This window comes from Pundamilia nyererei, unplaced genomic scaffold (assembly GCF_000239375.1).
Source record: "Pundamilia nyererei isolate P.nyererei 1_Seehausen unplaced genomic scaffold, PunNye1.0 scaffold00024, whole genome shotgun sequence".
Classification (NCBI taxonomy): Eukaryota; Metazoa; Chordata; class Actinopteri; order Cichliformes; family Cichlidae; genus Pundamilia; species Pundamilia nyererei.
The window spans coordinates 2,565,229-2,592,221 of record NW_005187425.1 but is presented as its reverse complement, the minus strand read 5'-3'; the positions used below and the strand labels follow the sequence as shown (position 1 = coordinate 2,592,221).

General features: G+C 39.1%; 1 protein-coding gene across 1 annotated transcript in view; it reads right to left on the bottom strand.

The window, feature by feature from the left end:
• Window positions 1-26,993, bottom strand: part of ryr2b (ryanodine receptor 2b (cardiac)) — an 89,267-nt gene that overhangs the window by 46,969 nt on the left and 15,305 nt on the right. Inside the window, 41 exon segments of the mRNA XM_013909395.1 lie at window positions 409-544; window positions 817-920; window positions 1,129-1,261; window positions 1,448-1,562; window positions 1,662-1,938; window positions 3,557-3,697; window positions 3,811-3,922; window positions 4,071-4,271; window positions 4,420-5,034; window positions 5,138-5,351; window positions 5,514-5,740; window positions 5,939-6,025; window positions 7,116-7,275; window positions 7,473-7,633; window positions 7,802-7,916; window positions 8,042-8,174; window positions 8,484-8,676; window positions 8,798-9,006; window positions 9,131-9,305; window positions 9,956-10,164; window positions 10,630-10,777; window positions 10,965-11,124; window positions 11,944-12,027; window positions 12,646-12,749; window positions 14,430-14,534; window positions 14,671-14,890; window positions 15,010-15,202; window positions 16,040-16,281; window positions 19,607-19,740; window positions 20,104-20,222; window positions 20,406-20,501; window positions 20,646-20,781; window positions 20,859-21,042; window positions 21,827-21,948; window positions 22,070-22,231; window positions 22,387-22,543; window positions 22,881-22,955; window positions 23,041-23,137; window positions 24,486-24,609; window positions 25,247-25,359; window positions 25,514-25,592. Of these exon segments, the coding sequence (XP_013764849.1) occupies window positions 409-544; window positions 817-920; window positions 1,129-1,261; window positions 1,448-1,562; window positions 1,662-1,938; window positions 3,557-3,697; window positions 3,811-3,922; window positions 4,071-4,271; window positions 4,420-5,034; window positions 5,138-5,351; window positions 5,514-5,740; window positions 5,939-6,025; window positions 7,116-7,275; window positions 7,473-7,633; window positions 7,802-7,916; window positions 8,042-8,174; window positions 8,484-8,676; window positions 8,798-9,006; window positions 9,131-9,305; window positions 9,956-10,164; window positions 10,630-10,777; window positions 10,965-11,124; window positions 11,944-12,027; window positions 12,646-12,749; window positions 14,430-14,534; window positions 14,671-14,890; window positions 15,010-15,202; window positions 16,040-16,281; window positions 19,607-19,740; window positions 20,104-20,222; window positions 20,406-20,501; window positions 20,646-20,781; window positions 20,859-21,042; window positions 21,827-21,948; window positions 22,070-22,231; window positions 22,387-22,543; window positions 22,881-22,955; window positions 23,041-23,137; window positions 24,486-24,609; window positions 25,247-25,359; window positions 25,514-25,592 (6,571 nt within the window).

Here is a 26,993-nt window from a genome sequence, read left to right as displayed (position 1 = left end):
TACCTCTAGTGCAAATACTGCAGCTTAATTAGGAGCGTGACATGTTGCAGCCTCTTGTTCCTTTTTAAATTAGCATTTTGCTCCTATCAACACTGTGTTTTAAGTTTCAGAAGCAATAAATGACCTGCATGCTCTGCAAATGAAATGTATATAAGAATTAAATGTATATTATACAGTATACTCTATTAGTATTAATTAAGCTTGCACTTTTTTTATTAAATTGGCAAGCTAAAAATTTTCGTGTGACAGATCAAATACCATAATCGAGCCAGCCAAATGTATGTAACGACTCACGTGTAACTTTGTTGCAAATATCAGGGTGACCCTTTAGTCCATGTTTTCATATTTAAAAAAAAAATACAGTATGAACAAATATACTAAAAATGAAAACTTAAATCTTTAATTTACCATTGCAGAAGACAGCAAAACGTAGAAAATCCAGATAACGCTCGCCCTCCACAGGGTTCCACCCTATATCGCAATAACCTTTTGCCACTAGCATTGGACAGCTCTGGAGACCACAGCCAGCAAGGCACTGAACCACCTGGAAAAAAGATAAGATTTATCAGCAATAAGTACTTATTTGCTCAAGCTGAATCTCTTTCTTAACATTATAGCTTTCTTAGAAACTAAACTTTAATATTATAAATATATACATATTATATTTAAGCTCCACTGTCTATATATACTGCTGCATTTCCCTTGCACCGTGAATCATATTTATTAATTATACATTATTATTGACATGAAGGAAGCCAGTATACTGTCTACAGAATGACTAATGGACTGTAACATTTCTGGTCAATACAGAGTTACCTTCTCCAGGTCTGATTCCCTCAGTGCTAAGGCCAATTCATTATTATCCATAACTGAAGCTGCAGCCACATCCAGAGGAGTGGATCCACGCATGGACGGTGAAGCTTTGCAAAAACAAAAAAACATAAAACAACTGAAACATGGGCTCAAACTCTCCATAATGCCAGGCTATTAGTATAAGGGCAAAATACAATAATGTATATCGGTGTAGTTTACTTCTATATATTTTCAGTAAACTACAATCAAAAATGTTTCAAGTTTGGTCTTTACAAAAGACCAGTGAGATTATATAGCAGAGAAACTGACATTTACCTAGCCCGACACTGCTGTTTTCCAATAAGTAGCTGAGGTGGTCAAACAAGGCTCCCTGATTGTGTCGGCTGATACGGCAAAAATAGCACAGGAATCGACAGCAGCTGGCAACCATCTTAGGAAAGGTAATCTCCTAGAAATAGTAAATTAAAACAAGCACACAGAGAAAGCAAACTGTAAAGGGGCAGACGCTGAGTGATTAGACTGAATCATGCAAATTAGCCACAAGAGAAATTAATTTGAACTCCAACCTTTAAACTAAAAATAAACATCTAAACTTTGATTTCATTATTTCTATACATTTGAGCTATTTCCTCACCTTTATTTGCCCTTCTCCAAGAACATTGACCATCACCTCCATCACAGTCTCATGCATCGACAATGCCCTCATTAGGTTTGGATGTTGGTAGAAAACTTTATTATTCATGATATCTCTGTAGATGTTACCAAAAATGTAAGAAAACTTGTGGCACCACATGGTAATGGAAACTTGGACACTAATAAATTATACAAGAGCAACTAATCATTCTTACCCTAGTCGTCTGATCATCAACCTCTCTTCCTCTTTCCCCATGCGAACACTGAGGAGGGAGCGGATTTGTCCCAAGGAGGACAAGAGTGCCATGGTGTCCTCCAGTGACGACTGCTTGATGGTATAAGCTTTGAATAAGGGTCCTTCCATTAGGCCCCTGAGGCCCTGATACTGGCGGTGCAGCAATGAGAAGATAGCACTGACTAGTTCAGGGTCCTCAATCTCACTTTCTTGAGCCCAGCGCACCATTGTTTCAGAGATCATCTTTTTGAGGGACTCTGAAAGAGTAACACCAGGTGAGAAGCAGAGATAAAAGGACAGGCTCGAAATCCTATTATCTGTGTTTAAATGACAAATTGATTAATTGATGTGTGTGATATAGCAACACATTGGAAATGTCATTTATTAGGTAATAACAAATTTGTTATTATGTCACTTACAGTAAATATTGCATTGCCAGTGTTGGGGTACTGTGATATTTTTACTTTGTCATGTTTTGTCATGTTTTTACTTGAGTTCTAAAGATTCATCAGTTATATGCATAGTGGACAGACACGCTTGCACTGCAATCAGGGGACTTCAGTTCACGTGCAGGAGAGAAAAGCAGTGGCGCAGTCTACAGCTTATTAGAAGTGGAAAAATGAACACTTCTTTCATTTGTTGTGCACTAAAGGACAAAAACCCGTGGGTAAAGTGCAAACTGTATCTCGGTTATAAACACCTGCTGATAACACAATTCTTTGCAAGCATCTGCAAAGATAACACAAAGCTAGAGCAGAACCCAGACTCATGTTTAGGCAGAGTGCAAACCAGCCTCAGCCAAACATCCAGAGCTTGATCTAAACAAAAGCAGCGATGAACGGTCAGCGTTGTAGAACTGTAGGCTTTATTTCTAGCTGGGAATGTTTGTAACCAATTTAAAATCTGCTAAAACCAGACTGCTCCCAGGGTTCAAGTTTCCACATCATAGGGTCTCTTCCTGTCTCCCTGGCTTAATTCCTTTGAGCCTGTTTACCTCCTGCTACCAATGGCTATTCTGTTACTGGGCAGCATTATGAATGAAGCAGTTTAATCTCTAAGATTTTGTGGTTGTGGTAATGGTTAATGGCCTTTCTGATGCAGCTTATGTTAAATTACAAGCCAAATGGTCAAACTTATGAACCTTCCTTTACTTTGATGTTTGACAGTTTGTAGAGACAAACCCTATTTGATGTAAACTTTGCTTTGAGACTTAACGTAGTCTAACATCAATCAATGACTCAATCAACAGCTTATAATAGTTTTTCGTGACTTTCTTCAGGTTAGTTTTTTTTCTCTATTGTGTTTAAACTGGGTGTGCTATAGACCTAGAAAGTGCCTTTCTTGGTGGCAAGCTACCCTTTCTATTTAATTCAACTAGAACTGACAACATTGTGGTAGAAAACACGATAGATATTTCCAGATTGCTGTGATGATGATTATGAAGAGGTCTTACGAAGCTGGTTTTCAACTTTGCTATCAGCTACTGTATGTATTCATACTTAAACATCATAAACACTCGAGGTTTATATAGTTAAATGGTAATTATGTGACAATGCCATAAACACGCCACATTACAGGGTAAAACAGGTGTAATTTAAGTTATGTGTCAAATTACTTTCTCCAGGAAGCAACCGAGCAATAAGTTACTTATCACTTAAGTTATATGCAACACATTCATTCTATGCGTAATGACATCAAAACTAGGCATGTTCTAATATAACATCTCCTTCACCAACATTATGTTTGCATGGTTTGTTAGTAACCAAAAACATGCTGCGTGATCACAGGTGCAGTTAAATAAAATGACTTATAAAGGTGATAAAATGCAACAGGAGAGCAAAATGTGCAAAGTAAGAAAAAACAACTTGTATTCACTGGGGCTATGTGAAGAACACCCGTCTATATCCATTGATGACTTATTACTGCCAAAGACTCTCGCCACAAGACAGAGAAGTCGTTCTTTTAGAGACATCTCTGCATCCTCTTCATCCTCTGAGGTGCTGGCCAAATCAATGCCTGTAGAATGACAACAGCATAAAATGGGATTTCCTCAGTGCTTTCTTGGAGCTTTTTTATAATTCCCTAGCTCAATAAAAATTCAATCAGTCAAAGATAAGCTGTGTTCCAACCACAGTGTGTCTCGAGAAGGTGATGGAAGTCTTGAAGAAGCTCCTGGATTTCCACTGGACACGGAGAGTTCTCCTGCTGCGCATCTTCTCTGAAGGTCAGCAGCATATTGATCTGTAGTCAGGTGAGAGATTACAATATGTATAGACAATCAGCAAGTGTGTGTTACATGCTTTCTTCAGAGTTACAGCTACATTGCATAAACCAATGCAAAACAAATGCTATAACTTTATCCTTTTAGTTAGTATTCATATCGTGCAACCTGCTCCTGTGGTGGTAACCGGAACTCCTTTGTCTTGCGAGCAGTGAGGGCAGCAGACATGTTGAGCGCCTGCATGACCTGGTTGTAGCGAAACCGCTGGTTCTCCTGCAGCTGGCCAACAAAGCTGTTGGAGAAAGCAATCACAGCTTCTACCCTGTGGCGAACCTGGCAGTCACACAGGTAGGATAGCAAGTGGCAGAGCTAGAAAAAGAAATAAAGCAGTCCTTCATGGCTAATTTTAAACATACTTAAAGGATTCAAACAACACAGCACATGAAGTTAATCCCCAGTGACCCACAGAGAAGAAAGAGCATTATCAAAAAAAACGTTTTTTTGCAGATTGGTTTACCTCAAGTTTGACAGCTTCTGGAAGCTTCATTTGAAGAAGTCCTTGTTTAACAGTGTAACTTTCTTCAGTGATCACTCCTTTCTGCTCTTCTTCATCATCACTAGTTTCTTCTTCCAACTTCCCTATGGGTGTTCCAGGCCTTGCAAATGCACCTTGCTCCATGAGTCTAAGAATCTTCCCTAAGTCTTCATCCCTACACACCCCCATAACCAAGAGGCTGTAGAAAAGTCTTAATAAAGGAACAAGCAAAAGTTCGAAATTGCCTCCTGCAGGATCCCTTACATCCTGACCCACAGCCCAAACTGCAGCAGTCAGCATCTCCACGGTAAGATTCTTTAAAACGTCCAGAGGGATTTCTGGGCTGTCTTTGCAGGCTATTTCCAGTGCACTAGCTCCTTCTATGCAATCGCTTCTGATAAAGCAAGGAGTTGAAAAATGCATCTGAGGTTTAAGGGATGTGCTACAGCTAGCACTTGGTATTCCCTCTGGAGGTTGTCTATCCCCACCATTAATAGGACTGGGATAAAGGGTGATTTCTCTGGTTTGGTCAGTCATAGGAACTATGTATTCATGGTTCATCATAAGACAGGCTGTGGTGTAGCTGCTGAGGAAAACCTTGAGGACAAAAACAATAAAATGTATTCAGATATTCTCCAAAGACCAGGACGTACTTATTCTTTTGTCAGTTAATGTTATCTAACCTCCAACAAGTAGTCACCTGAAAAAGCAGCTGATAAAATGCAGACCGGAGCAGGCCAGGGAGGTAGGGATCCTGAATAGCATAAAGAATCTGCGACTGGTCCACATGACTGCAGAGGGCATGGCAAACTCTGGTGTTGCCAAGAGCACATAAAGAGCAGTAGAGCAGGAGGGTATTGTTGTGAAAGGTCAAGAGGTCATCAAGCTCCGACAGTTCCAAAATGTCAACACACCTACATGAATAGCATCAAAAAGCAAATGCAACTTCACTGTTATTAACCCTAAATCTAATTAAAGTTTTTGCACCAACAACATTTGGAACAAAATTTCTTTATTTTCCTGAAAATATTTCTTTGTTCTTAAATCTGTAAAAGATCAAATCCTGTCTTCTTAACCTGTTTTCATCAGGAATGTGAAGGATCATGGCTTGTAAGGGCTCACGGCATTGAATTCTCCAGCCGTGACATTCATCTGGTCGATCAACCAACACTTTCAGTGCTCTGTCTGGTACTCTAGTCCATGAAGCAGGCCTCAGCCACTGGACCTGAACCCTAGGAGGACACTGAGGAGTGACATTCCTTGACTGGCTCCGAAGCAAACCTGAGGACAGTGGCATCACATTCTGGATTCGAGAAGAAGACAAATACAGGAAATTATGTCATACATGATACTTTTAGGATGGTATGAAAAACAAACTGAAGTTCAGGCTAACATCTTGCGTTGTAATTTATTACTCTTCAAATTTGTCCACAAAATAAGCAAAACCTGCTTAAAAAATAAAAAGTATCTTAGCCAGGTTTAATAATGAAAAATGAATTACCTTGATGCGTCCCAGTTCAAACTGAAACATGTTTTTGGTGGTGGGTTTGACAAAAACAGCAGGAAAGAGCTTTGTACTTGCCTCCACCTGATTTGCAGGGAAACAGTTTATGCTCAGTTTAATAATGCAGTCCAACAACTTGCCTGTTACTGACATTATAACATTAGCAGCCCCACCCATATGGAAAAGATATATATAAATCTTATAAAGTTTGTATCTGTCTTGTGTGAAACTTGTATGAAAAGCATACAAGAGTTAAAACACATATAAGATCCCTTGAAGGATTATATAATGAAACTTGTATGTTTTGGATGCTTACTAAAAAAAATATATGAAAGTAATGAGAAAGTGGCCACTTTCATGAGTAAATCATATATGTTTTTACTATTTCTTTTCCATATGGGCAAGTTCAGTCCCAAGTGTTACATACATAGTAGGGCTGTGCGATATGACCAAAATCTCATGTCCCGACAACGATATATATATATATCACAAAAATGTTACATTTTCTGTAAATTCTGTAAATCTCGGGCAACTCGATATGCGTGAAGTCTTTTTTTCTAGCTAGTCGTGTACCTGGAGTCAAGTGTTTTGACCAATGCATGAAACTACATTTTTAGACATTTTCTTTGTGAGTATTTACACGGCGTGCTGCAGGGAAAAGCCTTTTCTAACGTTTGAGTCTAAGGTTTATTTTTTATCACCTGTCGGCTCTTTTTTGCTTCTCATCTGTAAACATTCTGCGTACTCTTTCACGTGATTCAGTTTATTTTGAAAAATCTCAACAGGATCTTCAGCTTTATTGTGAAAGGTTTATGTGGAAAATAAACAAGCAGACGGCGGAGCCACGCGATGGTTTTACCGTCGTTGTTGCTAACGACAACGCATAAAAACAGTCGCTTGTCCGTCCGTAGTGTGCTTATTTTAATCATAAGAGAAAGAGAGAACTTTAAGAAATTACAGTGACCATCAAAATGATGAAAAAATGTTGCCGTAAACAGGTTATTTTGCGAAATCACGAAACAAACTATAAAGTAATATGAAATGATAGACGTTTTTATATCGTCATCCGATGTATATCGTTATATCGAACAGTATGAGACATAATGTATAAAACTTACATTTATTAAAGTAAAAAATACATTAAAAAAAAACCCCAGTTTGTTGTGTGACCTACTTGGTAGAAAGTGGCCATCTCCACTCCACTGGAGGTAAATGTAAGCAGACCAGTGGTTGTGTCAATCAAACAGCCAATTTCCAATCCTGTGCTTCTCCGACTCTGAGACAGGCCTGTTGCCTCTCCAGCACAAACCATATAGCAGTTAGACCGCTTTACACTATGTAGACAGAGGGGTATTGTCTGTTTAATGGAAATTTACAGCACACTGCAATATAACACCTCTGCAGTAAATATAGTAATTACAGCAGATGAAGGATAATTATAAAAAAAACAACAACTCTATTCAATCAAAATTCAAAATTCTTGATACAGTCACCTGAAATACTAAATAAAACTGTTTTGTTGTTCACCAACCTTTCCTGGACTTTGCCACTGTCATCTCCAAGGGTGACAGTCACAGTGTGGACATTGTCAGTGTTAAATGTCATGTCATGCTGATGAAAGTCAGAGGTCACCCAGCCTACCCACACATTGAATGGCTCCTGGCCTGGAAGAACCCGCACTGAGTAGTAATACTGAAACAGAAAGGTTAGTTGGTGTCACTGTTTGGTATTTGCATCTTGCATTCAACAGTTTTATTGCGGCAGGTAATTATACGTGCTGGCAATGAAGTGAAGCACACTGCATTACAATTAGTTTTGTATTGTGTATTTTCACATGATGACGAGAAGATAAAGCCTTACTCTGGAGCTCTGGATAAGGTGATCATAGTTATCCTTGTCGACTACAACGTCTTCGAGGAGCCGTGCAGATGAGTTACTGCTGACTAAGCCTGGTTTGGTCTTCTTCAGCATAAACCTTACAGACAAAGAAACGCACATTAATTTCAGCAAAGCACAGTTATTGTGTTATTTTGCATTCAATTTTAAAGGAGATGGACCCTCATTCCATACTTTCTTCATTTTCCTTTCTCTACCACCTACCGCTGTTTCAGTCTTGATGTTTTGTCGTTACTATGATCTTTATAGTTGAGCTCATCTCTTGAACCAGCATAGCTGTGGGCTGACTTCATCAGCACCTCAAAGTCAGAGTCCACCTCCTCCTGCTCTTTCCTTTCTAAAAGGACAACAGGCATTAATTACAGCAGGGCCCCTGGGAGCTTAAGCAGGCTCATCAAGGTCATAATGGCAGAATATCAATAGCATAGACAGTGGATAATCTGGATAGCTGCAGCTATGCAAGTCACCCACACTAACTGTTTCTCCCAGTAGCCTAATAATAATAACAACAGATCTTGATTCAGGTCTAGAGATATTTGCTTGTTGAAATTATGTCAAACTAAACAGAGCTTTAATGTGGTCCGATGTAACATGTTCTCAAAAAAAGATTTCAAACTTGAACATACTGTATATAACATCAATAAACCTGAGCTTGGAGAGAGAGCACTGGAGGCCACAGGAAGCACGCCCCCTGGTGGGCTTCTGAGGACAGCAGCACATCCGACAGACATGCTGAGGCGATAATAGCCCATCTCACTTTCTCCACCATGGTGCGGTTGCATACACTGGGAGACCCTCAGGCTGGATAAGGAATCTGCTGAGCCACTGACTCTTGTAACCTTGAAAAAGATTTGAGCAAGGTTTTCAGGATCAGTGTTAACTGATCACCGCTACTAGCAACTCTAGGTCATCAAGGTCTGTAGATGGGTGAAGGAAACCTTGTATATATGGTAAGTTTACCTGTAAATAGTGATCATCAGGTAGTATGGAGGTAAACTGCGGCTGTTTCCAACTCATCCACAGAGCTGGGTCTCTGGCCATGTTGATGGCAAAAGGTCTATACCCCTCCTGCAGGCCACACACAGTAAAGTATTGCAAAGAGCCTACTTGGCGTCCCAGATTCAGCCTCCCCACCTGGTTCACCCCAACACTAACCACAGGTAATAGGCCTGGAAGACACGGGAAGTGGCAATATAGTTTCCCAATATTAGACTTTTAAATAAAGGTATAGTAAAGCTATATTAGAAACATCAAAATGCAGCAGAAAGTATAAAGCCAAAAACTTTTACAGACCATCTCTAATACCAAAGTCCTTGGCAGTCAGCTCTGATCCTCTGTCATTAAACAGCAGCTCTCCATTGAGCGTAACCATCATGGTGCATTCATCCATGTCCACCAAGCAACCCACCACATCACCTCTCAGCCATGGACGTCCCAGGGGCTCGCCGCCCTGATGGTACCACTGAGCCTGAAAGCAACATTGAGTTAGAAGGAAAGAGACAAGTGCAAAAAGCCAAAGGCAAAAAAAAAAACAACCCAGAAGAGCCAATACAAGACAAGTCATAAAGTATATTTTGCATGAGGTTACTGCTATCTATTTGAAGAGTTATCTAAAAACTCTACAATTTTTTAATAATCCATATACCACATGTTAGTACCAAAATATGATACGTATGGAAAACAAATCACTAAAAATTGGAACTGTTTGATCTTAATTAATCATATCAACACAGCTTTGGAGTAACTGAGACCTTCTGTGTTGGTCAACCAACAATATGAGGTCAGGAGTCACTGCAAGGATATGCAACTAACGTGACACAATATGCAGACATTAGAAGGTCCAAAAAAAGTAACTAATGTTTCAGTTTCTTTCAATAGATACTTGTCTGTGCCTACATATCTCCTTCTGTCTGCTCTCTAAAACGTCACCTAGTCTCAGTTATAGTTATATAGCAAGAAAAAACAGTTAATTAAAGTTCATTAGTTAAGTAAATTCAAAAAAGATGAAAATAAATAAATATGCATTAACAAAGCCATTATAATTTGGGCCGATTCCCATTCAGCTACTGTAATGGTCAGTAGCCAAAGTAAGAAATGTCAAATTTAATTATATCTCACCTCAAATCCATCAAAGACATATGCTTGGTCATCTGAGCCAAGCTCTTTATCTGGGGTACAGCCTGGTCGGGCCCAGCCCACTCTCATATTCCCTGCTGTCAGTATTTCATATTCAAAATACCACTTCCCCTGAGTCACAGCATATGATTTATCTGGTCTGAACACTCTGCATTTCTCAGCAGAGAAGAAACATGGCTTTGATAATGTAGCTGTAAAGCCAAGAAACAGGAAACATATCGTTATTTGCCATAAACGTATTTCCAAAAAAGTTGGAATGCTGGATACAATGTAAGAGACAGCAGAAAATCCCCACTAATCATCAAAACCCTACATCTACACATATGTCTAAATAAATAAACATGTAATAAAAATATATTTGTCATGTTTAACATTCATTAGATTATTTTCTACATAAATATGTGCTAAAGATTATTTGCAAATCCTAGCAATCTAGGTTTATTTACATTTTCTATTTACATTTCTCGTTTTTGGGAAAAGCGTTGTAGAACAAAATCCCTCTGGGAAAACAATGGTGACAAATACTGCAGTATGATTAATATACAAATAAACCTTTGTTTACTACTTTGTTAATATATCGCAGTTGAACTTACACTGATTACCTTACATATGATGTGCACTAAGCTACAGTTTTATAACAGATCTTTGAAACATACTGTGTTCCTGGTTTAGGGGCTCCAGGCTGTAGCCGTATGCCAGCAGGGTACAGACAGCCTCTCTGACACTCTCTCTTCCCACTCTCCGAGTTCTTTCATCAAGAAGGCTGTAGGGCAGAAGGTAAGGGCTCTGCTTTGCTTTTATATCCTAAAAGTACAGACGCAAGGAGCAAGAAGGGCAACTATGTTTGACGCTATACAATTATCTCATGGTATAACCTTTTGCTACTATGTGAATATCTAGATAAAGTATATTATAACTATTTTAACACTCTGGAAAAAGTACTTTTGTGTAAGATGAAACAAACTGAAGTAATCCAGCACAGAACATAAACCTGTTGCGCTCCATAAGTCCATCCCTGTTTGATTCGCTCTCTGGCCCATACGTTGTGTTCATTCTCCGCCAGCAAGTTAACTGCTTCCTCGTGGTCTGAGCTCAGAGACACCTGGCTCAGGTCTACTGGAGCAGGCCTGTAGCCAGTCATCTGCTCATACCTAAGACAGAAAACAAAGCAAAAAAGACAGAGATGTGACAGGATCACAGTTACAGTTCCTGAATGTTAAACAGTATTTTTGTATCATTCCTGTATAAAATACTTTCCACTGCCTTGAGTAAACAAAATGCTCACTTTTTCCCTCCTGGCCTACACCCTGCTTGAACCGCACGAAACAAATAAAGCAGAACATCAATAAACGTTAAAGAAATATAAATAATAAATAAATAAACAAAATTGCATTTAAAAAGTGGGGGAAGAAAAATTCTCAGAGAATTTAAAGGAGCCAACATATGACTAAAGGCTGCAAAGGAAAAATACACACTTCAAACATCTTGAGTTAGCGTTTGAAAAGAGTGTGTTCAGTAGGCGGTGGTTTGTGATGTTCATTGTGCTGTTGTACTGTTTTATCGCAGTTAAACTATTCTTTGACATGAGCTGTAAGTTTTAAAAAGAATTTGTTTGCAAGGATGGCTCAAAGAAGAGTGTTGAAATTGAAGTGAGATGTTCTCCTAGTGCAAGCATACGAGATCAAATGAATATGAACTGCAGTTGTGTATCCTCTCTTTATTGTAGCCTCATAAAATGAGTTACCATTACCACCATAAGATGGTCCTTATCTTTTTCTGCTACTTTAATTTAGACATGATGCAACTCACAGCTGAACCAGACTAAATTAAATCAAACATGATATTACATTATGCTTGGATAGGCTCCAGCAACCCCATGACCCTAAACTGGATAAGCAGATAAGAAAAAGGATATATGCATAAATCTTGCATAGTGGATTTTTGGTTTTTTTTAGTGGATTTTCACTTACTTGACAGGAAGTCTCATGTATTTCATGTGTTTCTCAGCATGATCATCCATCAATCCGATGTGGAAACCAAGTGCCAGCAGGGTCCTCCAATGAAGAATAAAACTTTGAAAATTCACTACTGCAGCAGACACTACTTACTAATTACTAAATATTAGATCTGAAAAGCACAAGGTCTGTCACAATCTTTTTTTTAAAATAAAAATCGTTCCAATAAATAAATAAAAAATAAATGAAAATAATAATCAAGCACACTGGGTTTTTATTATTATTATTATTATCATCCATCCATTCGCTTCCGCTTATCCTTTTCAGGGTCGCGGGGGGTGCTGGAGCCTATCCCAGCTGTCATAGGGCGAAAGGCGGGGTAGACCCTGGACCGGTCGCCAGTCTGTCACAGGGCTAACACACAGAGACAGACAACCATTCGCGCTCACATTCACTCCCGCATTCACACCTAGTGGCAATTTGGATTAATCGATTAACCTATCCCCACAAACTGGACGTCTTTGGATGGTGGGACGAAGCCAGAGTACCTGGAGGGAACCCACGCAAACACAGGGAGAACATGCAAACTCCACACAGAAAGACCATGGCCTGACGGTGGAATTGAACTCAGGAGCTTCTTGCTGTGCGGCAACAGTGCTAACCACCGTGCTGCATCATTATTATTATTATTATTGTATGAAACAGAACAGAGCTCACCTGAGTGTGTCCTGTGCCATCTGAAGGTTCTGGTTTCTCTCATGCTCTGGCAACTTGGAGAACTCCACCAGACAAGGATCATGTCTCTTACCTTCATCCCTCACCTGTTTGAGAGAGACGTTATTTTGCAAGGCAAGCAAAAACCATGTGGATTTCTTAAAAAGTAATCGTAATGATGATTCATTAGAGTGTCATTGAGACTCATTTCCTTACGTTTTGCTACAAAGGAGTCTTTCTTTGGAAACAAATTAGCTAACAGCATTACAGTCTTTGTACCTGACCATTTTAACAGAAATGTTCTTTTTTTGCTTGCTTGTTTAAGACACTTCAAACTGACCGATGATTTATTCAACCATAAGAAAGCACCAAACTCAAACGATAAACCAGTGTTGTGGCAACACATAACAGAAAGCTGAGCAATTTTTAATTGTAATTTTAGATACTTTGTTACTAGCAGCCGGTCACAAAAACACATCATTTGCTCAGATTTCTTTAGCTGACAAATGCCAAAGATAACACAGGCTGACAGGTATAAAATAGTATTTTCTGCACCAACAAGATGATTCCTAAAGAGCTATTAGTTGAAAATTTGGCATATCTAGGCATGATGTGCAATGTGCCCATAAATTGAGGAAACTGGACAAGTGAAGGGTCAAGAAAGATTGGCAAGCTTAAAAAAAAAAAAATCTACAGAAGATGTCATGTCCTTCAGGTGATCCATCTGCTGTTTGCTGAAGCCTCATCAGAAATGCTCTCAGCAGCTGTCAAGAAGCTATTGTTAAGGAAGGAAAATGTGGGGAAAAGCCCGAGGAATGCCAAATTGCACAAGAAATGGACAGAAAATCACTGACAGCAGGTTTTATGGAGTAATGAATCCAAATTTTGTTAGGATGCCACCACTCCTGCATGCACACAGCCCTGCCATAACAGAAGATCGCGATCAGAACATGGACCCAGCATCGTGGATGCCCTCCTTAACGGTGTCGTTCTATGCTGCCTTCCAGGGTGTGCTGCCTTCCGCGCGGCCGGCCTCCGGACTTGCTCCGTCACGGTCGCTGGCTTCGCGGTCAGTGCTGTTGTTTTGTTATGTTTTGGACTTTTGTTCCCTGTGTTTTGGTTTCTGGCTCCTTGTGTTTCGTTTGTTTCGTTTGCTATTTGGTTCAAATAATCATCAGTGTATATATGGAGAAGGTACAACAGTAAGTGTGAAACTGTTACATTTTGGGTCTGCATTTCAGCTAGTGGTGTTCGGGATCTTGTGAAAACTGATGGAATTATGAACGCAGATGAGTGCCATCAGGTTTTGATCCACCATACAATACCATCTTTCAGCATGACAGTGATGCCAAACACACTCCCAGTGCAGTCATGGACTGGCCTCCCAGGAGCCTAGGCATCCGGCATCAATAATCATAGCCGAGAAAGGAACAAAAGGCAGCCAACATCCAAAGTAGAGCGTTGAATGTCCTTCAAGAAGCCTGGATAACTTTTCCTAAAGACTACTTAAAGTAATTACAAGAGAGCTTGCCAAACAGAATTTAGGCTGTGTTGAAGAATAAAGGTCGTCACACCAAATACTGATTTTCAAGTTTATTAAAACTTACTCTGTTTGCCTTACATACTTCACTCCATGGATATCTGTATGTTTCAATAAATCAGTGCATTTATTTTTCCTTTTCCTCTTTAAATATATGATGAAATGAGGGGTGGATCAAGACTTTTATACAATACTGCATATCAGTTATGCAATTTTATAAAATTATACATTTTGTGTCTTTTCTTACTGGTCCATGTGTCCATCCGAGATCAATCTTGTCCATTACCCAGAGCTCGTGGATATTCTCAGCCATTTTTTCTCGAATGTCCTCAAGTTGTGGAGGCAATACCACCTGTAGGGTAAAAGTACTGCATAAGTAGCTAAACTACTCTGAGATGGTGTCATTTCTCTGAGCAAATGATTCTCTACAAATTAGTTATAAAGACTTTAAGTATACAAACATTTCATCTTTGTAAAACAAGATTTACCTTGCTGATGTCTATTGTTGTCGGAGTGAAGGTAACTGGAGTGACAGGCACTAAGGGGCCAATAAGCTCTTGTTTCCCTTCACCATGATCCAAAATGTATTCCTGACACAGCTGTACCTTCAGTCTGACTTTTGGGAGAAGAGCTTCAGAGCAAGAAGCATAACCTGGAGGTGGCAGGAAGCGAAACTCTCCATGCCTTCCCCCAAACAGAAAACGAACTCTTGTTTTGTTTTCAAAGAAAAGAGGAAGAGAAAATTTATTGTTTTGTGGATTTCTTGAAAAAAAAAAAAACATAAAAAAAAAACAACCCAAAAAAACAATAATAGTATTGATACTAACTTGACTCCAGCAGAGAAGCTGACCACAGGATAAAGAAGTCCATTAGCATTGAAGTTCTCAAACATGCCCTGCACAGGTAGACCATTGACCCGGAATGAGATGCAGGGAATGCTGAGGTCAAGGCAGCAGCTAACGACATCATCATCTTTTAGTAGGTTAGGGAACGGGGAGCTGACTTTCCGGCTCACGCAGCCTAAGATTCAGGAGACACACTCATTAGTCTTCATATTTACATTTTTAATGTTTCTGTACAACTTAAAATGGGAATTCAAGTGCTTTGTGCTTTATTAAATGGAAACACTACAACTAAAGTCAAATCAAATGAATGTTTTATAGCATTCATAAATGTAAAACATATTGTAAAGATTAAGGCACTTTAGGAACACGCCTCACAGCAAAGCCATTCCTGATAATTAGAAACATCAATGATAATCTACTGCTGTCCACACTAAATAAGAATAAAGTGCAACGAGCCAGAAAATGTTGACACGTTTCATGTTTTACACGAGATGTCTGTGTTGCACAAGCAAATCTTTATCAAAATACAGAGGTTTGTTTTTTGTTTTTATTTTTTTGATGAAGTGCAATCATCACTACTGAAAACTGAGATTGTAATTGCCTCCACTGCTCTCTCTCTTTTCTGTCCACGTTAAACATAAAAGAAAAAAGTAATATGTTAATTGTTCTCTGTGGATAATTAAGTGATGCTCAGCAATTGCAGTCACAGCTTTTATTGCACTAACTACAGACATTTCAATTATTCTGAACAAGGAAATTAAAAATGATCTATTATAATGCATTTTGTGCTTTAATTGCCATGGTAATCCTCCCATGTGTAGCTTTTGTGGCACTAAAGTAATGTGCTAAGTTTTTCAAACTGACTTGTTATCATGTTTGTAACAGCTACAGACTCTGATATTTGTCTTTGGAGTATGTGGAGTTTACTCGTCCTGTAAACTCTTGTGATCAGTGTTATACAATAATGTTAAACAGACCAAGCTGTTTATCAGCCGTTTGAGCTCATCCTCACCTGACCAGAGGTGAAGTCCATCAAAGCCATACGAGCAGAGGTCATCTCCCACTCCATTCCCCCCCCAGCCCTCGCCGCCTGTCGGCCTGGGCTGGTAGCCTTTCATGCAAGCCCAGCCGACACGCAGGTGTGTGGGCTCAGATGTGAGAAAGGGTTTGACGTGATCCACAACCAGCTCGTAGTACCACCTGCGATACTGGGATGAATCTTCTCCCATAGCTAGGAAGATGTTTGGCCTCATGCTGTTGTTGTAATATGCAGAGAAATGTGGCAAAAAAGGCAAAAAAAGACAGAGAAATTTCAGTCAACTCATCTTTTAAGATTTTAGTGTATTTGGTGTGATCATAAATTAATTTTGAAATAATTTACAATGCATATGAGTAGTCTGCTCGCAAATAAAAGTGAAATTCATTCTGCGTTGATATGACAACTTAATTAGATACATGGTGCACCCATACAACTCATTTTTAAGCTGTGACACTCTTAATTAGCAAAGCTCAGTGTTTGAAACATTCAGGTAGTGGACTTTTACTTTTAAGTGCTGCTGATAGTCTGTAATTACAAGTTAACTTGGAGAGAGTCCAACTTTGTGAACGTTAAGTTTGTGTCCACAGACTTCAGCATAACGTTGCTGTGTGCTCTCAGCCAGAAATTGTTTATGACATAAAACACTGTGTGAAATGTAAGTAAAAATAGGATGCAACGATATGCATGTGTCATAAACCCAGATTTTATTCACTATAGAGCATGGGAAACCAATGTTTAAACTGAGACATTTTACTATTTCATGAAAAATATTAGCTCATTTTGAATTTGATGGCAGCAAAACATGTCAGAAAGGTTGGTATGGGACAACAAAAGGCTGGAAAAGTAAACAAGACTTAAAAGAAACAGCTGAAGTAATATTTTGCAACTAATTAAGTTTGTTGGAAACAGGTAAGTAAAACGAGTGGGCATAAAAAGAGCATCAGTTTCTCAGTACCCAAAAATTGTATCTACAAATTCTGGAACAATTTCAGAATAATGTTCTTCAAAATAAAATTGTGAAGATTTAGAATATCCCATCATCTACAGTACATAACATTATCAAAAGACTCTCTAAGCACAAAGAACAAAGCGAAAATTCAACATTGGATGGCTGTGCTCTTCAGCTGCATTGCACTATAACAGGCATAATTGTGACGTGGATATTTCAGCAAGACAACGCTAAGCCACATACTACATATGCTGCAGCAACACGGCACCATCACTGGAGAGATTTGGTCCTCGTTGAAACAAAAATAAGTCTATCCAGGACAGCTGACCAGCTGGAATTGTACATGAAACAAGCATGGGACAACATTCCTCATCCAAAATATCCAGCATCTGGTCTCCTCAGGCCCCCCCTCAGATGTTTATTGACTATTGTTAAAAGAAGAGAAGGCGGTACTTAGTAGTAAACATATCCTTTTTTGATATGTTGATGTGTTGCCAACAAATTCAAAATGAACTTTTCTAAAACTGGTAAACTTTTCCAGTTTAAACATCTGAAATGTTTCCTGTGTTTTACTGTAAATAGAACCTAGAAAACATGCTCTATTGATCTGAGATTTCAAATCACTGCATTATGTTTTCATTAACAATTTACACAGTGTCCCAAGTTTTTTTGTTTTTTAAATTAGGTTTGCAGTTCCAACAACTCCAAAGTTCAGCTGATTAAACTTTGGACTTAAATTTAGATTCATGTCAAATCAGTAAATCCAGCAAATGAAATTTAATTATGAATGGGACTCCCAAGCACCCAGCCATTAAAAAAGCAGTGCACTGAAGTCAGTAAGCCACTTTTATTGTGTAAATAAAAACTTAATCAGCATTTGAAATACCAGCTAGTATACATGTTTTTAGTTTTACTCATAAAAGGCTGGATTGAGGCTAGATAAAATGCATGGAAAGAATAGATTAAAGGCAAAAATGTAAAAAGAAGAGAGCATCTGGAAGAACTGTCACACTGTGGTAGGTGAGGGAGAGAAGAAAGAAAATTGATGAGATAAAGGAAATCAGAATGAAAGCAGATGTACTAATGAAGCATTTATTGGAACAAGAAGTGATAGAATGAGAAATTGCTTTAGGAGGAAAGGAGAGCTGGGGCATGGACTGAGCAGGTGTGAAGAATATGAAACAAAATAAGCTATAAAGCCTGAGGAATGAAATGGGCTGCTGATGGGGAAAAAAAGCATGATAAAAGAAGGCAGCTGCTTACAGAGAAAGGGCAGATTGGGCTGAAAAAAACTTGCTCAAAGGAAAAGGGAAATGGAAACTGCCTACAAGATCAGATTGGCACAGCAGGTAAAAATATTGAGAGACAGAAGAAGAGCATGGACTATGATGAAACTGGCTAAAAAAATGCCTCCGTTGAGTCATACCACCTCGGGCTTAAGGTAATCTTTCCAAACTCTCACGAGACGAGGGTGAGACAAAGACATCTAAGCTCTGACATCAACATTATTGTTCCGATCTATTCAGATGTAAAATTAAAAAAATGATGCAGCAATTGAAGAGATGACACTGGAGGAAAAAAGAAAGTATTTAATTAAATCCAAAAGAGAAAAAAAACAAAAAAAAAACGAATGTCACGCTATAGAAAAATCTGAAATATTTCTAGTATCAAGAATGTGACATCTTTACAGATGAAAAACAAGAATATCAAGGCCCGTGGGAGCGCCACAGTTGACAAATAACACTCAGCTAAACAAATGCATGTGCGAGCATGAGAAGAGTCAGGGAAAGAAACCCCTATTGAGTTATTTGCCAAACATAAATACAGCATTGTGCAAAGGTTCTAGGCCACCCTCCCATTATTTCATATTTATTTCACTTTAAAATAATGGAAAAATAAGTGCACTGATATATTAAAACATCTGCAAACATACATGGATATAAAGTATGCAAGGCAAAATGTTTGTATACTTCTAACGAGCTTGAATGTCAGCATTCTTCAGTGTAGCCTGAACTCTTTAATGCAACTTTCTTATAATTTCTTTACGTAGTCTTCAGGAACAGCTCTCCAGGCTTCTTAAAGGACATTCAAAGCCCTTCTTTGGATGCTGGATGCTTTTTGTTCTGTTCTCTGTTGAGGTGATCCCTCACTGCTTCAATAATGCTAAGGTCTGGGTTCTGGGGAGCCCAATCTATGATTGAAAGTGTTTCACAGTGGGTTTTTCTATCCAGGTGCTTTTGCAGGGTTAGGTTAAACAACTGGACTGAAAATGAATGAAAAAGCAGCCAATTTCCAAAGATATACTTTGAAAGACCTCCGGAAACCCTGGGGAGAAATTGCTGTATATTGCAAAATATAAAGAAATGAGGGGTGGCTTTAGACTTTTGCACAGAACCGTAAAAGCTACCTACTTAATATATTGTTCTTTGTGCTACTTTGCATCTGATTTTTATGTGTAGTAAAAAACAATAATCCAAAATCAGAGTTCTGTCTGAATGTAGAGAAATTCAGAAAACTAAAAAGGATGAGTGGAATGGCAAAAACACAAAAACAAAAAGCGGTCCTGTTTGGAAACCAGATTATAAAATTACCTGGTGACTTGATTAACGAGACGTGTTTGGAGTAGCAAATCTCTGTCTGGCAGCAGACTGTCACAGATGAGGTTCTGATTGGACCGCACCGCCACACCATGGCACACACACAGAGAACAAAGCACCTCCAGCACCTGGAACACAACCTGTCAGCTCTTCATGTGGCAATAGCTCAATAAGCAAATGGAAATGATCAGACATCAGGAAACAGATTGGAAACTGTTATTATAGCTGTTAAAAGTGAAACACTATGTCTATGTTACTAGACTGGTGAGAAATGTGGAATTTGCTTAAGCCCCATAATGACAAATTCTGAGAGAAAACTAGGATAATAACAAAGGACTTTTTGTATTTATTTTTAATTAATGCAGACATGCCACTGTAGCCAAAAAGCTTAATAATGAAATTACTGGCCATTCGGCATCACTTATTATCCATGCACTTTACTTCAATCTTATTTTTATATTGAATACACACAAAAGCCTTCTACACACTACCCTGTGGTTGCATCCAAGCTTGTCCAGAAATGAGATGACAGACTGAATGTGTTGTTCCTTGATGGCATTGAGAGCTTCAGGGCTTTCCACAAGGACGCAGTGAAGAACTTCCAGGACTCCTGTAAATATAACTGCCCGTTGTTGTGTGGATGATAACCTGCATTTACCTCTATGCTTCTATACTATTAGGTATAAATCCCAGACAACACACGATAACCAATGTCAAATATAATATAAATATATACTGTAAAATTTCAATCCACAATGGCTGATGAAGAAAACATAAAGCAAATCCAACCAACCAGAAGAGGCCTCCTGCCGTTCTAGCCTGCTAATCAGCCAGTCCAGCGAACCCGAGAAATTAGCACAATTTGCACGGTTTCCCCGGAGCAGAGCAGCTTAAGAGGAAAAAAACAAAAAAAACAAAAAATATTAACAAAAATATTAACAGATGATAAGATAATAAGAGGAACCTTAACAGATTAGGAGATATTTGTGGTATCTTCAAAAAATAAGTATGGTGCCATCTATACGGCTCTCACCCAACAGCTCATAGAAATGGTTGACGATGGTTTCCCACTCCTCTCCTGTGTCACTCTGAACAGCCTCAGCAAAATGAGAAGCACTACTATACTGGTGTAGACGGTCAATACAATCTAAGACCAAATCTATCACACCCTGAGAAGAAAGGGAGGCACAGTTAGGGAAGCGTGAGGCATAGCACATGTAGGACTCATTCACACTTATCGATTTACCTCTTTTTGAAACATGTTCTGTCGATTCTTTAGCGCCGCCATGCTGTTCTGTTTAGCTTCATGGCCTAGCCCCTCCAGTGGAGGCTTGAAATAGATGATCAGATCCTGCAGACTGCGTGTCACTGTCTCCACTGGCAGGCTGACAGAGGGGATATTTATCTCTTGGTTAAAACCATCAAGTTTCCTAAAGAAAAAAAAAAGTTTGTTTTTAGACTCTACCTACAAGTCTGCCAAATTGTCTTGTATTATAATTGCTGCTACTATCACCAGCCAAACTTGTTTTATTCTCGATTGATGGCGTAAAGACAGAAGGTGTTATACTAGCCTATGAATTTATTTTATTTTTTACAAATAAAAGACTCAAAATTTAAAAAGCCAAATGTGAGACAGACAGACAGTATCTGAGCCCCAAGTATTCTCATCCTCCAGATTTCTTGTAATTATGACATGGCAATTCAAAATTATCAGATAAGGTAAAAAACAGAGCGTTTGCATTAGTTCCAGCAGCCCACAAAGTCAAGCTTAGCTGCAATCATTGCAGATCATCTGATCTCAGTGTCAGCCCACATCAGCTGATACCCATCTACACAGCTAACTTGTTGTGTCATAGAGGGCATGCTATTTAAGCTTCTTGAATCTGCCCAGCTCCTTCCTTGACGCTGTATCTGAGTTGACTGCTTTGTTTAGTTCTGGAGGATCTTGCTGCTGCTCTTCCCACCTCCAGCTTTTCATGTGCGCATAAACGAGGGCGGGGAGGTCCTATCAGAGCCACAATGCCAAGACAATAACATCACTGGTCTTCTGATTGTATGTATATATCATAAACATATCTACAAAGCTAATGCTGTAAACCCACGCTCAGTCGGACATGTAGTGTGACATTTAGCATTAAGCCAGCACTGCAGCTGTAAAAAACCATCGCTAAGTTATTCACAAATGACTGAAGGTCTTAATCCAGCATCCTGTACCTTACAAAGCGAGTGAAGAGGAGAACAGCACTCCGTATTAGTCTGGCAGTATGAGATTCTTCCCTCTGAGAACGAGACAGTGTCAGCCCGTCGTCCATATGCCCTTCACTGTGCAAAATTGCCTGAAAACACATCATTTGCAATTATATCCAACAGATTCTTTTGCCAGATTCTTTAGTCCAACACTGTTGGTTAACTGCCAGTTATTGTCTTATTATAGTAATACTGAGTATACAAGTTCACCTTTCGCTGAGCTCCACCCATATGGGACTTGGCATCAGCAGCTTGGTATGTTAGCCAGAGCCCAGAGGCTACATGTTGAAGAAAACAAATGGAATCTCCATATTTGATCTCTGGGATTCCCATCCCATCAACATCAGTCTTTGTGTTGGTGTCAAGCTTCTCCTAAACACAAAAAAAGGCATTAAATATTCTTATTTTTCTAACTTTTCTCTTTTAATAAACACAAAAAAACTCAAACAAATGACATTACAGTCTATATCTCTAAAGACTCAGAACACCACTGAAATGTCCAGTGTATTTCTCATATCCCCCCTCACCTTTGATGATCGAAAGCAGAAGGAGGTTGTATTGATGTCAGCTTTGTCCCGATCAACCAGCTGCAGACCTTTCTCCTCTGTGAGACCCAGGTATCTTCCAGTAGTAACGTGGCACAGTCTGAATGGCTGGCCCCAGCATGTATGCCTACCACTCCAACTGGAAAACATAAAGAGAAGAAACCAAGCACTCCACAACATTTAGTTATTCCTCATAACTGTCAAAATCCCTATTAGCATGCAGGGGACATGGGGGACTAAGTTCTGGGCCAATGACATCAAGTATGACTCTAGCAATTGTGCACACTCTTTCAGGCAAAAACAGAAATTCTGTGGCTGGTGGTGACCTGGTGCAATACGTACAACATTACCTCTCTATATACTGGTATTTTCTAGTAACAACATTAGAACTACAGAGCTCGAATAGAATAGCGCTTAAAAGCAACATATTTATTGATACTCAAAGTGAGCGGACGCCACATTCCCTGTACACTTACACAACTCGCAGAATCTCCAGCCTCCAGAGAGACCGGGCATGACCGGAGACTGATCCAAGCTCATAATGCATTATCCTAGATTAAGAAAACAGACATAGTCAGAGTAGTAAAGGACGTTTCTGCAAGCTGACTTGGGAGGAGACTGGTCTTTTCGACTAACCTTTGAAGCTCCTCTCCATGCTCTGTAGAGGGAACAGTCAGACATGCGTCACTATGGCTGTGGAGTAGCCGAAGTGTTTCACCCCCCTTCAGGTATCCTAGAGTCAGCAAGAAAAAAAAAACATTTATTGCTTTGAAGTGGTTAGTAAAACATGCAACATTTCACAGAAGTAGCACAAAAGGTAATCTATAACTGTAGTAAAAGCTCTAGCGACTGCTAACCTTAAGTTTGAATATTTGCAGCTTCTTTTTGACTGATCTTAAACAGAATTTTATAAAGAAACACAGACATCACATGTTATTTAAACCCCTTCACACTAACATGTGGTCAAAGAGGTGAAGTGGTGAGTAAGACAGGCCTTGGGCTGCAAAACAATATATAACCATTAGGGAGACAGCAGGAACATTAGCACAGAGCAAAAACACACACAGAGAGATACACGCACACACCACATAAGTGACCCTACATCCAGGGAAGACATCAGTGGTGATAGAGTCATTTCCATGCTATAGATAAATTCCCCTCCAGTCATGTGAAGAATTCTCTCCAGGAAAGAGGAATCTTATAACCCAAGACTTGCCACAAAAGAGAAGACTTCAAAAGGGCAAAAACAGAGGGCTCACCACAAGGTGCAAAACAAGTCTCGAGATCAGAAAGGGAAAAAAAGATTTGCCACAAACACCCAAAAACATTTAGAGCAATGCTTGACCACCATTATTTGGATAAGTGATCAACCTGAAGTATGACGAGGGGAAAAGGGAATGTAAAAGCTGGAGAAGAAACATACAATATCCTCATTAAAATTCTGTGAAGCCAGTGTTATGCATGGGCAAAAAAAAGGCACCAAGAACAACTAACAAACAAAAAGTGTCTAAAATATAGACTGTTTTTTCTTTTTTTTTTAAATTGCAAAAAACCTGAAAACAACAACAACAACAACACAGAAATCCAATTCTTCTGTCATCCCCATGGTTTCAGACTTGAGAAAGTATTAAAACTACACACTTGATTTATTATGGTTTTAATTTGTTGAATCTGCTCTCTGAAATTCTGAGCCTGTGTATGAAAATGGTTAATGTTAAAATTAAAGCTGAAAGTACATATTCATTTTATGTTATTTCAGTGTAACTGCTTTAAATTGAATACTTGTGGAAAACCTCTGGAATCCATCTAAACTGCATCAGCACTGAACTAACTTTATATTTTGCACACAATTAATAATAGTTCAAAAGCCCATAGCATCTTTATGAACTAGCATTTGGTCCCCTCAATTTATTAAAATACAGCTTTGATGTATTATTTATTACCAACATATTAATATTATCTGCAGTGCAGAAACTGAAAGAGCTGTATTTGTTGGGAGCAAAAGAATCAGGTGGATTATCTAAATTGAGAAAGGAGCTACTTTGCAACATGTTTAGAAAGTAAAAGGAAACAAAACTTGCCTTGAGCAACGGCGTGTCCAGAGCAGATGGGAGCAACACTCCAGAGGGTCTGCTGGAAGGCTGCATTAACAATCAGACTGTCACTCAAGCTTTTGTTGTCAGATGCAGTGCCGAAGGAAAGGTGCTGGGAAAAAACAAAATGGCATTAAATATATTCTCATCAACAATAAATACAACTTGTCTTTATTTTATATCTGAAGCCATTAAGCTACACAACATATTCGAGACATGAGAAAACTTTTGCCAGGTACTGTGTGAAATAACTCTGAGGTTCACATGCTAACCAGCCTAACCTTCTGATTATGATTCCAACCTCTTGTCAGTCTTGTTGAGGGGCAGGTAGTTAACAAACACTAAATGCAGTCATGGCTGGAGCTTTTGGCAAGCGACCAATGGAGACTAGCCGGCCAACTAGGATTGTTTTTAGCATTAGTAATGGATCGCTGCTCCCTTGCCACCGCTCTTGTCACAATTATGCTTTCCCATACACTACTTACAATGTCCCCTGGCCCACCACCGATAGACCAAACCTGATCCCAGCGGATGAGATCACAGCATGGTGTCATTCCAAAAATATCTGTGCATAGCCATAAAATGGCTGTTAAACATAAAATATATAAAAGTGCAACCCTTTTCTGCTACCTCACTGTCTACAAAATGAACTTTTAACCAGGTTAGTGTGCTTGATATTTAACGTAGTGGAGGCTCACTCAGAGTATATTTTTGCCATTAAGGAAAACTTCAGTTTTGTTCTGACTCACCAAGTATCTCTCTGAAGACACATTCACAAGTATGAGGTCATCACCTACACGCACCTTCTCACCCTCTGACCTCTGTCTGGATGCTGGGTGGACAGTCCACCAACACGCCTCCCCTGAACCACACACAGAATATAAACACAAAGGGAAACAAGCAGTTCACAGACAGCTGATTTAAAAAATATTATAATTGTAAAACACAATATAGGGTGGGAGCATCGCAAATACCTTAACAAAGAAAGTATTTTAACTGATCGTTCAAATAAATACCTGTTTTGTCCTCTTGCAGGCCAACATCAAAAGCCAGCTTGTCAGTTGAAGACTGAGAGGAAGACAAGCAGCTGAGGTACTGGACGTAAAATAAACAACAGGTAAATAATTCAGTGAACATGCCAAAATATTCTTCACAAAAATAACATCAGTGTGGGAACATGAAGATTTTATTTTCTTTTTATTAAAAGTAAAACAAAAAACATACCATTTATATACACAAATTCTATTTAACCATCCAGATCCACAAATATGCTTCACTAAGTACCCCTATTCAACTGCTTACAAATAAAAAGATCTAATTAATCAATCACAACTTATCAACTCAAAGCATTTAGGAATGGAACATGGTCAGGATGACCTGCTGAAGTTCAAACTGAGCATCAGAATGGGGAGAAAAGCTGATTCAAGCGACTTTAAAAGTGACATGGCTCATGATGCCATACAGAAATCTCAGTATTTCAGAAATTGTTAATATTCGGAGATTTTCCTGAACAGCTATTTTTTAGGGTTTATGGAGAATGGTCTGAAAATGAGTGAGCAGCATTTCTCTGGACAAAAATGCCAAAGATCAGAGGAGATCAGAAGCCAGACTGCTTCGAGCTGACAGGAAGGCAACAAGGCCTCAAATAACCACTCCTTACGACCAATGAATGCAGAAGAGCGTTTCAGAACGCACAATAGCAGATGAAGCAGATGAACAGCAGCAGAAGAACAAATCCAAGTGCTACTTCTGTCAGCTTAAACAGGAAAACTGAAGACACAGTTTGCACAGGCTCACCAAAGTCAGACAACAGAAGACTGGAAATTGGAGATTTTTGCCTGGTCTCATAAGTGCAACATTCAAATAGTAGCACAAGAATTTGGCATGAAGAACATGAAAGCATGAATCAGTCCCGCCTGTATCAATAGTTGAGGCTGCTGTGGGGGTGTAATGGTGTGACATGTACTTTCTTGGAACATTTTGGGCCCCTTAGTGACATCTGAGCATCATTTACAAACCACAGCCTGCCTGACTGTTCTTACTGACCACGTCCATCCCATTAGGACGACAGTGTACCCATCTTCTGACAGCTGCTTCCAGCAGGATAATGCTCCATGTCACAAAGCTCATATCATCTCAAACTGCTTTCTTGAACATGAGAATGAGTCCAGTGTACTCAAAAGGCCTCCAACGCCACAAGAACACAATCCAAAAGAACACCTTAGGATGTGGTGGAACAGGAAATTCCCATTATGGCTGTGCAGCAGCTGTGTGATGCTATCATGTAAACATGCCATCTATCCATGCCATGAAGAATTTACCCTGTAAAGCTTGAACCATGAAATAATTGTCAGAAGATGATATTTTTTTTAAACTACAGGGTTTAATGAACCTTGAAATTAAAACAAAAAAATACGTTTTATAATTTTTGCTATATCTAGCATTTTGTGTCAGATGTATTATTGTGTAATTTATTCAGTTTTTTGAAAGAAAAAA